This window comes from Gadus macrocephalus, chromosome 19 (assembly GCF_031168955.1).
Source record: "Gadus macrocephalus chromosome 19, ASM3116895v1".
Taxonomy (NCBI): domain Eukaryota; kingdom Metazoa; phylum Chordata; class Actinopteri; order Gadiformes; family Gadidae; genus Gadus; species Gadus macrocephalus.
Window position 1 is genome coordinate 3,882,824 of NC_082400.1, and position 12,513 is coordinate 3,895,336.

Below are 12,513 nucleotides of genomic sequence, written 5' to 3' on the forward strand. Positions count from 1 at the left end.
GTTCCTGCAACTCTTTAAACTACACAGACCTGATTCAATGATGTGGCCTAATCCCCCGCCCCTTATAGCACAGGGCATTACTGTGAATGTGAGAATTATGAGCATTCAAATGATCTATTCTCTGTGGTATCCATAAGGATGATCAGATGTTTAGTCTGGCTGTGTGGTAGTAGTCTGCCACTGGACAGCCTGTAATGTTATTCCTCTCCCAGGGGAAATTGGCAGTAAACTATGGTATGATCATTGAACAGATACGACTCATGTTTAATGTCAGTACTCCCCTCTGAGTTTCAGAAGAGCACCCCTATACGTGCACCCAGGGTGATGCTAACTGCTAGCAGCTAACAGGAAGTTGCGAGCATAGGGTTCCCGTTCCCCTTCCTTTCCTCAACTGCCGTTCACTTATTCTAGCTTGTGGCTCCCTTGGCTGATTATGTAGTGATATAAATGTAAGATGGAAGAGTAACTAGTGGGCTATGGTGCTTATTATGGTCTGTGTGATGGTCTGGAAGGAAGTTGAAGAGATGTGGTGAAGCAGAGAATGGCTGGAGTCCTCGCTGTGTAGAAATCACCTGGACGTTACCTGGTGATCCATAGGACAGCCAGGGGAGCAATGCAAAGTTCCACCAGAAAACAAACCACCCGCCACACACACACACACCAACAACTTAAACACACCGTCCAGAGGCGGGAGGACCCATGAAGCATTGAATCGCTTTTTGAAGCTAGAACACCCCTAGGTTTCGAAGAGGCACCAACAAGCACACCGCAGTACAGCGCTGGACCATATGTCCGGGGATCCAGATGGGTGGGGTTAGAGATATAATGAAGTGTAGTAAGCTTTACACGGCACCCTCAGCACAGCAAACCACCCCAGGCAGAGCTCCACCCAGCTGGGTCCCCCTGGAGCTCACACTGACCTACACCGCAGCACTCCACATGCTCCGTCTTCTAGGAAGAAATTAACTCTACATTGTTTTACACGCCTAAGAATGTCAGGTCCACTGTTAATTGTTCTTATCGACACAAAAGGTGTTTTAGACTGTAGCAAATCATTAGACCAAGGTATCATAATAAACCAAACTGCAACCAGAGGGCCCATCTATCTCTTGCCTTGCTGTTGTTTCGCAACCTGAGAGTACGTCTCCCACTCTGGGGAGGTCCACCACAATGGTTTTGGGTTAAGTTAAATGATAGAGAAGCAGTTAGGGGACTTTGCATGCATCTTCATCTCGTTATGAAGATAGATGAGGAGGGTGATGGCAGAGTTGTCTTTAGTGGGGATAGAGCATGGAGCCAGGCAGGCCAGTGAGGTTCAGGGGCAAGGCCTGTCAGGTCACTCAACAAGCCAGTCAGTCAGTCTGTCTGTGTCTGTCTGTTTGTCATTGGTCTTCTAGCCAGCCAGTGAGGCAGTCAGTCAGTTATAGAGCAGTCAGTCAGTCAGTCAGCCAGCCAGTCATGGGCGGTCAGACAGTCCGTCAGGAAGAGGGGAAGGAAGCACAAGGACCACTCCCAGCAGGCTGACAGCTATCAGGGTCAAGAACTGGACTAGAAGGTCAATATACATTACTGGAATCTAGGATTAACTGCTCTGTTCTAAGATAATGTAAACCTACTCAAGGCTGTTCTAGGATAATGTAAACCTACTTAATGCTGTTCGAGGATAATGTCAACCTACTTAATGCATTTCCAAGATAATGTAAACTGAATTAAGGACACTGTTCTAGGGTAAATTAAACCAAATAATAGTGTTCTAAGATATTGTAAACTTCCTTGTTGCTTTACTATGATTACTTAAACCTAGTACTAATCCTGTAGAATAAATAAACCTACTCAATACTGTTTTATTATAATGTGACCTTATTTAGTACTGTTTTATGATAACGTATAACTACTCAATACTGCAGGATAATGTAAGCCTGCGTGCTTGCTGTTCTATTTAATGTAACATTTCTGGTAAATTTTCACATATTTCGTCGTCTGATATCAAGAAAGTATTACCATCTATTTAGTGGTACTGCTGAACTCAAACTATCTGTTCATGATAAAGAGCTCCCCCTGCTGAGAGAGAATGGTCCTCGTTTGGCTCCACTTTCTGAGCAAACTGTAGAACCAGAAAGCCTTATTTTACAATTCTAAAAATGTTTACCCGCCAGACCTCTATTTTGAACCCTTTTTGTCCTTTCCAAAAATGGCTGCTGTTGGTTGTACAGTTTGGCTCAGAAACGTCCCTTCTTCCTGCTTTGGTTCCAATAGTTTTTCTTTTTCTTTTGGGGCTTACTGGCGCCTCTAGAGGCCGGTGGTGGAATAGCTGCTCTGGGGTGTAGAGCTCCATGTTGCACCCATGGGCAGGGTGACACATCACCTCCTCAACCACCTCTTCCTCCTCGCCTCCTCCCTCCTCTCTCTGAGAGGAGCCGGGAGGGAGGGAGGGAGCGACAGCCGGAACAACAAAAACCATAAGTCAAAAGAATTGTAAAGAAATAACATAAACAAAAAGGGCACAGACAAATTTACAAACACATAATGTCAGCAGCCACAAGGATTCTAAATCAAATCGGAGGAACCACAAAGACGCACAGAGATCGAGGCTCAGAAACATGGATTAGGCCTGGTCCTAACCTGATTAACTCAATACGAGCGTTTACCCCCCTGGGGATTAATAAAGGAATATAAGGAAGATATCTTATCATACTAAAACCTAACATTAGCCAGAAACGTTACTGCTGCTCTTCATTGTTGAATGACTGAGCCTATGTGTGTCCACGGTAATGGTCGATATCCGCTTGAGAACTAACATATGTTCAATCCACTCATGCCTCCAATAACCGTGGAAATCCAAGCCTTATATCATCGTTGTTTTCGCCCCGGAATTTTTTTAGGAATAAGCCAAAACATGTTTGGTCGAAGTTGTCGATATAAATCATGGATTTGTACTTAAGGAATGGTGACTTTATCTCAAGCATGATCCTTACCCAGTAAAACAGAACGTGAACAACCCTATGTATTCAATTAAAAAATATCACCACAATAATAATCCATGTAGTGTCATTCATTCTTATGTCAACTGCAAAAACGTCTGAGAATATATACATATAGATGGAACTAGAACTAGCTGTTAAGATGCCTTTAGTCAGTTAAGTGGTGAAAGGTTTAAATGCACAATTTTCTTTTTACTTTTAATTTGTACATAGAAGCAGGCCTAATCCATGTATGTGAGCATCCTAACTTAAATCTAGAACACAACACAAATAAAGTTAGAACATAAAGTAGGCATAAGTTATACACATGAAAAGCTTATGAGGCCAATTAAACACATATTTCTACAAAAATAGTCATTTTAAAACAGCTCAAACCTCCCAGGAAGATGTATGTGGAGTTAATTTAGTATTGCACCATTTTTTAATAATTTTTCTTGTAGTATTGAGCATACAGTTTTCCATCTGGAAAACTTCCTGAAATACCGGCACCATGTTACAAAATAACAAACATTATACAACTGACATAATCCTTCTCTGGAAAACAATTCTGTCATTTCAGTTTGAAGAATATAACAATTGGAAAATATGTATTTTCTTATTATCAAAAAGAAGAAAACAAAAATGTGTGTAGCTCAGAACAAAAACTATTGTAGTCGAAACAAGAAATAGTTAAATATAATTTTTTTTGTGTCACGTTGGGATTGTGTGTGTGCGTCACGTTGGGGTTGTGTGTGTGTGTCACGTTGGGGTTGTGTGTGTGTCATGTTGGGATTGTGTGTTTTTTCGCGTTGCGGTTGTGTGTGTGTGTCACGTTGGGGTTGTGTGTGTGTCACGTTGGGATTGTGTGTGTGTGTGTGTGTGTGTGTGTGTGTGTGTGTGTGTGTGTGTACCTGTTTGTCGGTGCGCTCTGTGATGCTGTAGATAAGGGGAGGGATGGACGCCTCCTTTGTTTTCCCAACATCGCTGCGGAAATGTTCACTAGCAGGAAGGCAGCTGGAACACACACAGTATACACACATTAACACCAACACATTTATATACACACACACACGCATACAGTACATACACACACATTAACACCAACGCATTAATAAACACACACACGCATACAGTATATACACACGTTAACACCAATGCATTTATATAAACACACACACACACACGCAGTATATACACACACACACACACAATAACACCAACACATTTATATACACACACGCAGTAGCAGGCAGACAGCTGTAAGACACTGAGTATGTACTGCAGTGACATTAATATTAAAATGCACTAATTAACGCACGCACACACACACACACACACACACACACACACACACACACACAGCTTGAACGAATACCGTCCAGTATATTAACATACATACATACACATATAGTCACACAATTTAACGCACACACATTAAAACATCCACGCGATGGAGAGCGAGGGATTGGCTGAGCTGGAGGGGGGCAGGGCTTACCTAGCAGGCAGAGTATAAATGCAGCTGCAGCCGTCCTCAGTCCAGATGATGACCTTATCAGCGGCGATGAACTCCCCCCCGGTCCAGGCCTGGTCCGCCTCGCTGGGCACCGAGCAGAGCAGGGAGTAGTCCCCCGCATCAAACACCTGCACCACAAACCAGTGTTAACAGGTGGTACTGCAGCACTACCCTCAGCCCCTCTGAGCACACCACCTGGAGGCTGCTCTGGGCTGTACTGTGCAGTACTGTAGTATGACTGTAGTATGACTGTAGTCTTACCCTCCAGTACTTGGAGCAGACCAGCAGCAGGCTGCTGAGTGTTGTACTGTAGTATGACTGTAGTATGACTGTAATATATAAATGTAGTATGACTGTAGTATTACTGTAGTATGACTGTCGCATGAATGTATCGTCTTACTGTAGTATGACTGTAGTATGACTGTAGTGTGACTGTAGTGTGACTGTAGTGTGACTGTAGTATGACTGTAGTGTGACTGTAGTCTTACCCTCCAGTACTTGGAGCAGACCAGCAGCAGGCTGCTCTGTGTTGTACTGTAGTATGACTGTAGTATGGCTGTAGTATGACTGTAGTCTTACCCTCCAGTACTTGGAGCAGACCAGCAGCAGGCTGCTCTGTGTTGTACTGTAGTATAACTGTAGTATGACTGTAGTATGACTGTAGTCTTACCCTCCAGTACTTGGAGCAGACCAGCAGCAGGCTGCTCTGGGTGAAGGAGCAGAAGGAGATGCTATGGCAGCCCTGGCAGTAGATGGGCTTGGACTCCTCCTCAAACACTGGGTCCAGGTCCTGGAGGGAGAACACAGTGTCTTTACCACCTGGGTAATGTCAACATTACCTGTACCACCTAAATAATGTACACCTTACCACCTGGGTAATGTAGACATTACCTTTACCACCTGGGTAATGTACACATTACCACCTGGGTGATGCACGCATTACCATTACCACCTAGGTTATGTACAAATTACAACCTTGGTAATGTACACATTGACAAATAATTAATAACAGGATAATGTACAAAGTGCCTTTACCAACCGGATAATCTACCCATTCCCTTTAATACTTGGATAATGGTACAGGACACCTATTCATTCAAATGGCGCCAAGTAATCTGGTAAAGAAGGACTGTAGCGGTGGACTGAGGTGTGGGTCTCGGAACAAGCCTCGCAACGTGTATTGACAACCAAAGGGTTGATCGAAAATTAGTTTTTCCTCCTATTTTAACTAACCTACTATCAGAAGTGACTCTATAAACAAGGTTAGGGCACGTAGACTCTTCAAATATCACACTAAGATGTGCTTGACAGCAGAACACCAGATATAGTTTCCAATCTCTCCCGTTGATCTGACGCCCACACCTCTGTTCTCCACACGCCTGCTGCTCACCAGAACATTGCTCTGCTCTCCATCAGAGTAGCTAACGTTGTGGCTATGATTTGGTTTTTGCTATTGAAGATAAGATAATAATGTTAAAGGGGACATATTATACCACCAGGTGTGAGTGTGATTAGCCTTACAGGCCATTTCGAAAATCTGCCCCATATCACATCACTAGTGGGCGTGTCCACCTAGATCTGGGCTGGATAGATGAGCAACGTTTACTTCAGTCCACTGGGTAGACTGGTAGACTGTTCTATCCAGCACACATCTAGGTGGACACGTTCACTAGTGATGTCATATGGGGCAGATTTTCGAAACGGCTTGTAATGCTAATCACGCTCACACCTGGTGGTATAATAGGTCCCCTTTAAAGGGTTAGGTTAAGGTAAATGATGCTGGGATATCGTCGCACCGAGAATAGACACACAGATTTAAAAAAAAAGGGAGCCTCTGTTTGATAGAGACATTGCTCTCAAATATTTTCTGCTAAAGGTATAAATGTCTTCTCTTAACTTTTAGTGGATTGCCTGAAAACGATGAAAGACCCCCCACCGCGTCCTCCTGTCGCCCCCTGGCATTCAGATCACATTGGCGATCTAAAACAAGCCTGATTGGACAATATGAAACAGAAAAGATGGCCGACCCTGGACCCCTACAGAGAAACCTGCGTGCAGCCTGGGGCAGAGCGGGTTTGGAGGGTACCTGCATTCTGCTGACCTCAGCAGTGATGATCCAGACCTTCAGTATGCCCGTCACTGAAACCGCCACCACCGTGTCCTCTGATGGGGAGAGACACACACACACACACACACACACATATGAGAACTGTGGAGTGAGAATACAGACATATGCAGTCTGTATCTAGAGTAATGTACGCATATATGGTGAGATATATAACCTGGCTGGTCTTTGAGTCTATACATTATGTACATACACTATGTAGCCTATATATGAATATATATTTTAGGAATGACAAAAAACATCTAATTTGATATTGTATTCCAAAAAAGAGGAGATTTGAATATATTTGAATATTAATTGAGAATCACATCATCATCAATGATTCTTCTACAAACACACACGTGTGTGTGTGTGTGTGTGTGTGTGTGTGTGTGTGTGTGTGTGTGTGTGTGTGTGTGTGTGTGTGTGTGTGTGTGTGTGTGTGTGTGTGTGTGTGTGTGTGTGTGTGTGTGTGTGTGTGTGTGTGTGTGTGTGTGTGTAAGCCTCACCCTGGGTGCGGTGGGACCGGATGATGCTCATGGAGCTGATCCAGTCTGGAGAGATCTTGGACACCAGGGAGTAGAGGACCTCCAGGCTGGTGCCGTCCACCACCAGGATCTCTGGGTAATGGCCGTGACACAGCAGACGGCCCTCCCTCTCCGCTCCGAAGGAGAACTGGTAGAACTGCACACACAATCATAATGAGGAACGTGTGTTTATGAACCTTCATGCATAGAAACACTTTGTTATGACATCATGAAGCCGGACTGCACTGTCTCAAGCATAGTCCAAATTTTAGATTGGATATGCTATCTCCTGTACATCTTTCATTGTACTTCAATAAACATTTCAAGATAAGGTCAGATGTGTGGGTGAGTGAGTGAGTGTGTGTGTGTGTGTGTCCCTTACCTGTATGCCAGTGTGTGCGCAAGCCAGTTTAGTGAACTCAATACAGCGACCATCATTCACATCCCATAAACACATCTCCCTGGAAACACACAGGTGGCCTCATCAGTCATGAAGAAGGGTTCTCAGTGAGTTGTTCTAAGGGGATAGTACTGCACCATATATAAGCATATCCATCAACAGTTACTAGAGACGTTTCATGTATGTGGTTGATCGTACAACAAACCAAACATCACCCATTGTGGTTCTCTTAGGGTTAGGGTTAGGGCTAACCCTTACTAAAAAATAAATAGAGGGTTGCAGTGAGAGGGTAACTGCATCTTCTGAACTCACCCACTCTCTGAAGCGCTGACGATGTACTGTTTGTCAGTGCAGGCGCTTGCCTTTGCCAAACAGGTGATTGCGGCCGTGTGACCAAACAGCATTGCCCTTGGGCAGATCTGGAGAGAGACAGAGGGTGAAAGAGAGGAATGAACGATCAAGCTTTCACCATTCTTTCACATCCAAACACATTATCATTGCCATCATCACGATTCTCACTCAAACATGAATCCCTATTTGTAGTTCACGTGGCAGGATATTACTTTGAGTGTAATCAACATATTGAACTGCATTTTGGTGTTTACCTGTAGCTAAGGTGTTACCTGTAGCTCAGGTGTAATTAATATATTCCTGTAGCTCAGGTGTTATTAACATATTTACCTGTAGCTCCGGTGAAATTAACATATTTACATGTAGCTAAGGTGAAATTAACATATTTACATGTAGCTAAAGTGCAATTAACATATGTACCTGTAGCTCAGGTGTAATTAACATATGTACCTGTAGCTCAGGTGTCATGTCCCAGAAACAGATCTGTCCGTCATGGCAGCCAGTGACGATGGTACTGAAGTCATCCATCACCAGCAGACTGCTGATGCAGTGAGTCGGAGCTGTGCGGCCCCATAGCACTATGGGTAAAACTAGGTTGTTCCCCGACATAATGATGACCTCTCTGAAGGAGGACAGAGGGAGACATTCATTTGTATCAAACATGTCAGATAAGAAGCAACAGGCAAACATGATGAAGAGAGTCTGAAGAGGAGTAAGAGGATGCTAAACACTGCCCCCCCCCCCCCTTTAATTAAATCCTATCAATGTAAACATTTTACAACGATTTAGTTTTACCCACTAAATAAATAAATAAATACATAAATGTCAATAAATGTAGATGGATAACCAATAAAGTGGAAAAACGAATGGTACAACTTGAACAAAACCTTTGCAATGCAATTCAAATTGCATTTATCTAGAGGAAGCTAGGTGTTATAAACAGAGGTGGGATGGCATGTGAAATCACTTTGGATTTGCTGTGTTATTGATCAACAAAATATGGATGAATATCCATTTTTCATTATACATACATACATACATACATACATACATACATACATACATACATACATACATACATACACTATTCATTAGCTCCTTCCCAGTTTACACAGTTTGGAAAGTATAAAACTACACTATGTAACTTGTTTAGACAGAAATTCTGTCAACCGTGCCTTGCTCAAAAACAGCTTGACGAATGTTGCCATGAAGAGTCAGAGGACTCTCCCTGTCTATGTTGTGGGTCAAAAGGCTGAATTTAACTTAAGATACCAAGTGTGCATCTTGTCCTTTAAGTAATACAATAACGTTACCTATCTAAACAAGTCTTTAGCTCTGGTCAAACGATTGATTAAGCTTAGATTTTCTTGTGAGCAGTGTTGGTCCCTCTGAAACGAAATAGATACTATTCATCCAGTATAAAGGAAACAATCATACTATCTAAAATAGCTGATGGCAATCTGTTATTGCTGAAACTTTAAATAAGTTGTTTTTAGGCCTTCCCCTGCAAACAGTCAGCCAGCCAGATACCAGTCATCACGACGCAGCCACCAAGAGACAAAAGGTACTGTCCTTCTGATCAACACCATAGAACCAACAAGCCTCCTCAATAACTAGAGCTACTGTCCTCTGATCAATAACTAGAGGTACTGTCCTTCTGATCATAACTATAGGTACTGTCCTCCTGATCAATAACTGTAGGTACTGTCCTTCTGATCAATAACTGTAGGTACTGTCCTTCTGATCAATAACTAGATGCACTGTCCTTCTGATCAATAACTAGAGCTACTGTCCTTCTGATCAATAACTAGAGGTACTGTACTTCTGATCAATAACTATAGGTACTGTCCTTCTGATAAACACCGGAGAACCAACAAGCCTCCTCAATAACTATGTACTACTACAGACCTTCTGATAAACACCGGAGAACCAACAAGCCTCCTCAATAACTATGTACTACTACAGACCTTCTGATAAACACCGGAGAACCAACAAGCCTCCTCAATAACTATAGGTTCTACTACTGACCTTCTGATAAACACCGGAGAACCAACAAGCCTCCTCAATAACTACAAGGACCGTCCTTCTGACCAACACCACAGAACCTACAAGCATCCTCAATAACTATAGTCTGTCTTTCCGATCAATAACTGTAGGCACTGTCCTTCTGATCAACACCACAGAACCAACAAGCCTCCTCGATCATTTAAATGGAGATAATTTTGTTTAAGTTAAATCATTATACGAGTTACATATTATTATATCAGTTATATATTAGAAGAACATTAAGTGATGTGGAGCTGCTTCAATGACTGATGAGGGAGACTTGTGAAAGGATGGTTCTGGTATGGTCTAGTAGTCAATGAGAATCTATAAAGAAATACCACACAGGTTTGTGTTCACCAGAGGAAAACATTTGACAGCTGGTGTCGAGATCAGATCCTTAGTGATGCGACTGTTCACATAACTCGTTCACTACCCGCATACAAAGGACATTAATGCATATATAAGGGGACAAAAAAAGAGCAACAATAGGAAAAATACGGTGTATTCATGTGTAATCGTGCGGGTAGACTTCAACACCATGACGGACAGCAGGATGGCTTAGCGAAGATGATAGACGGAGGTTAAGGATACACCTGCAGTGTCGATGCTTCCGGGTTAGCACCACGGCTAAAGGAGACAGATGCTACCATTAGTAATAATAATAAATACTCGCACCGAGCTCACTGCTTACCAGACTTGTTGCCTATTGAAACATATCCTGCAGAAGTTATAAATCCAACAAGCTCCTGTCCTTATCCCGATCACTACCACCGGGATTTAATCGAATGACGGCAGAGCCCTAAACGATGTCGGTCCGCTGCAGTCAGCTGATCGCCCGTCGTCTGCGGCGCACTTCCGGTGGAGGGATGTCAGAGTAAAAGCCCGCGTTGGATTTTGTTTATGGATGTAAATACGAGCAATAATCGAATGAACATAAACATGTTTAAAGAGTCACGACATAAAAAGGCGCATTGCAGTTCACGGTTTTTAACAAATATTTACATATCTATGTGTAGAAATATCTATATGGTTTTAAGTACCACACAAATATAAAACATACAGACCAATGCATCTATAGATGATATATATTTATATAGATGTAATGATGTCTATCTATATAAATATATTTTATCAGCATGAGATTCATGGGTATACATGCCAGTGAAGAGCAGTGACTTCTTGTACATAGAATATGTTTGTAACTAGAAATTGAATGTTTGACCATAATTGAATCGGTCGATACCAATGCAAGTCTAGGTTGAGATTGTTAAACAGGCCTTTATTAACAACCACAGGATAAAACAGTGATGGACGTCCAAGCATCCTACACACTTGGACTGCAATAATAAGAGAATGTAACAGAACAGATATATTTTAAAATGTAGTTTTCACGAGTGCTGTAACAAGATTTCAAATAAAAACATTGACAAAAAAAAGAAAACCTCTTTGGTTTCATCAAGTTCAGCTACTCAGAAGTAGCAAGTCATCATGGTTGGTGCATTAAAAATCTAAAATATAAGAACGCAAGGTTGGATTGTTTCTTAATTTCTCTTTAGGGACACAGTTCTTGTAGAGAGAAAGGTGTGGAAGCAGAAAGACAAAAAAACAAAAAAAACAACCACCCATTACATTCAGCATGACATCATTCAGGCTCACACACCTGCCGTACTAAATACATCAGATGTAAGGCAGTTCAAACCACACGGACACGGCACTACATTTAAAAAGACAAAAGGGCATTTCACCTCTGACTGTCGAAGCCCTTCGTCTCTGGACACTTGCTACCGAGTAGAAAACCTTGTCACATATAAAAACAAACCTAAGCTTCTTTCTTAAAGCGTTGGATGGAGAATCACTAATTAAATATATACATTCATATTAAATATATATATTAAAGGGTTAGCTAGACTATGACCAAGTCTCCTATTTTAAAATCCTGAGTATCATAACATTACGTCACACATTTCCTGCGTGAAAGGAAGCCCTGGGATCCTTGGCGTTGGCGTCGGTGGGGTGTGCGGGGGGGGTCCAGGTCCAGTTCAGGGTCCGGAGCACCGCTGGTGATCTTCAGACATCTCCAAAATGTTCTCCAAACCGAATCTAATGTTTTCATAATTTATTGCTGAATACGGCCCAGTAACCTTGCGGGGGGCCGGCTTCACGCCTTAAGTCTTGGCGTAAGTAAAGCGCTGACGGGATTCCCGTCCAGTGGGATCCTCCCTTTTCCCGCCCACCTGTACCTAGCACTAAGCTAACACCATGCTAGCATGGAAGGCTACCCCCCACAATATGTACAGGCCCCCCGTCCCGGAGCAGGCCCCCCGGTCAGATGTTCTCCCCCTCCCGGATGCTGTTCCGGGCCCCGCCGGCCGCGGTGGGCCGGCGCCGGATGCTGCGACCCGACGAGATGAGGTCGGCGTAGCCGCGGGAGTGGGAGAAGGCGTAGCCCGAGCGACGGGAGCGCCCCCCTCTCTGGAACGTGGGCGGCCTCTTCTCCTCCTCCGCCTCCATCTCGTACTTCTTCCTGTTCCTCTGGACCTGTTGCCATGGACGCCAGGGTACCAATCAGTTAAGGTGTAGGTGTTCGCACAGTTTGGGCCACACCGTCACAT

General features: G+C 43.2%; 2 protein-coding genes across 6 annotated transcripts in view; both read right to left on the bottom strand.

Moving 5' to 3' along the window:
- Positions 1 to 10,762, bottom strand: part of LOC132448075 (WD repeat-containing protein 7) — a 33,217-nt gene extending 22,455 nt beyond the window's left edge. The window contains exons 1-10 of one of the 4 annotated variants that reach the window (XM_060039141.1): positions 10,593 to 10,762; positions 8,306 to 8,477; positions 7,817 to 7,923; positions 7,487 to 7,565; positions 7,087 to 7,261; positions 6,560 to 6,636; positions 5,144 to 5,263; positions 4,456 to 4,601; positions 3,872 to 3,974; positions 2,282 to 2,407 (exon numbers count right to left, since the gene is read on the bottom strand). In XM_060039141.1, coding sequence (XP_059895124.1) covers positions 2,282 to 2,407; positions 3,872 to 3,974; positions 4,456 to 4,601; positions 5,144 to 5,263; positions 6,560 to 6,636; positions 7,087 to 7,261; positions 7,487 to 7,565; positions 7,817 to 7,923; positions 8,306 to 8,464 — 1,092 coding nt within the window. In that variant the 5' untranslated portion in view covers positions 8,465 to 8,477; positions 10,593 to 10,762. The remainder of the gene's footprint in view (positions 1 to 2,281; positions 2,408 to 3,871; positions 3,975 to 4,455; positions 4,602 to 5,143; positions 5,264 to 6,559; positions 6,637 to 7,086; positions 7,262 to 7,486; positions 7,566 to 7,816; positions 7,924 to 8,305; positions 8,478 to 10,592) is intronic. The other 3 variants (XM_060039142.1, XM_060039143.1, XM_060039144.1) reach the window with 3 other exon arrangements.
- A 397-nt stretch (positions 10,763 to 11,159) lies between these two features.
- The window catches only part of atp8b1 (ATPase phospholipid transporting 8B1), a 29,840-nt gene continuing 28,486 nt past the window's right edge, over positions 11,160 to 12,513 (bottom strand). For both annotated transcript variants that reach the window (XM_060039138.1, XM_060039139.1), the window contains exon 30: positions 11,160 to 12,439. In XM_060039138.1, coding sequence (XP_059895121.1) covers positions 12,227 to 12,439 — 213 coding nt within the window. In that variant the 3' untranslated portion in view covers positions 11,160 to 12,226. The remainder of the gene's footprint in view (positions 12,440 to 12,513) is intronic.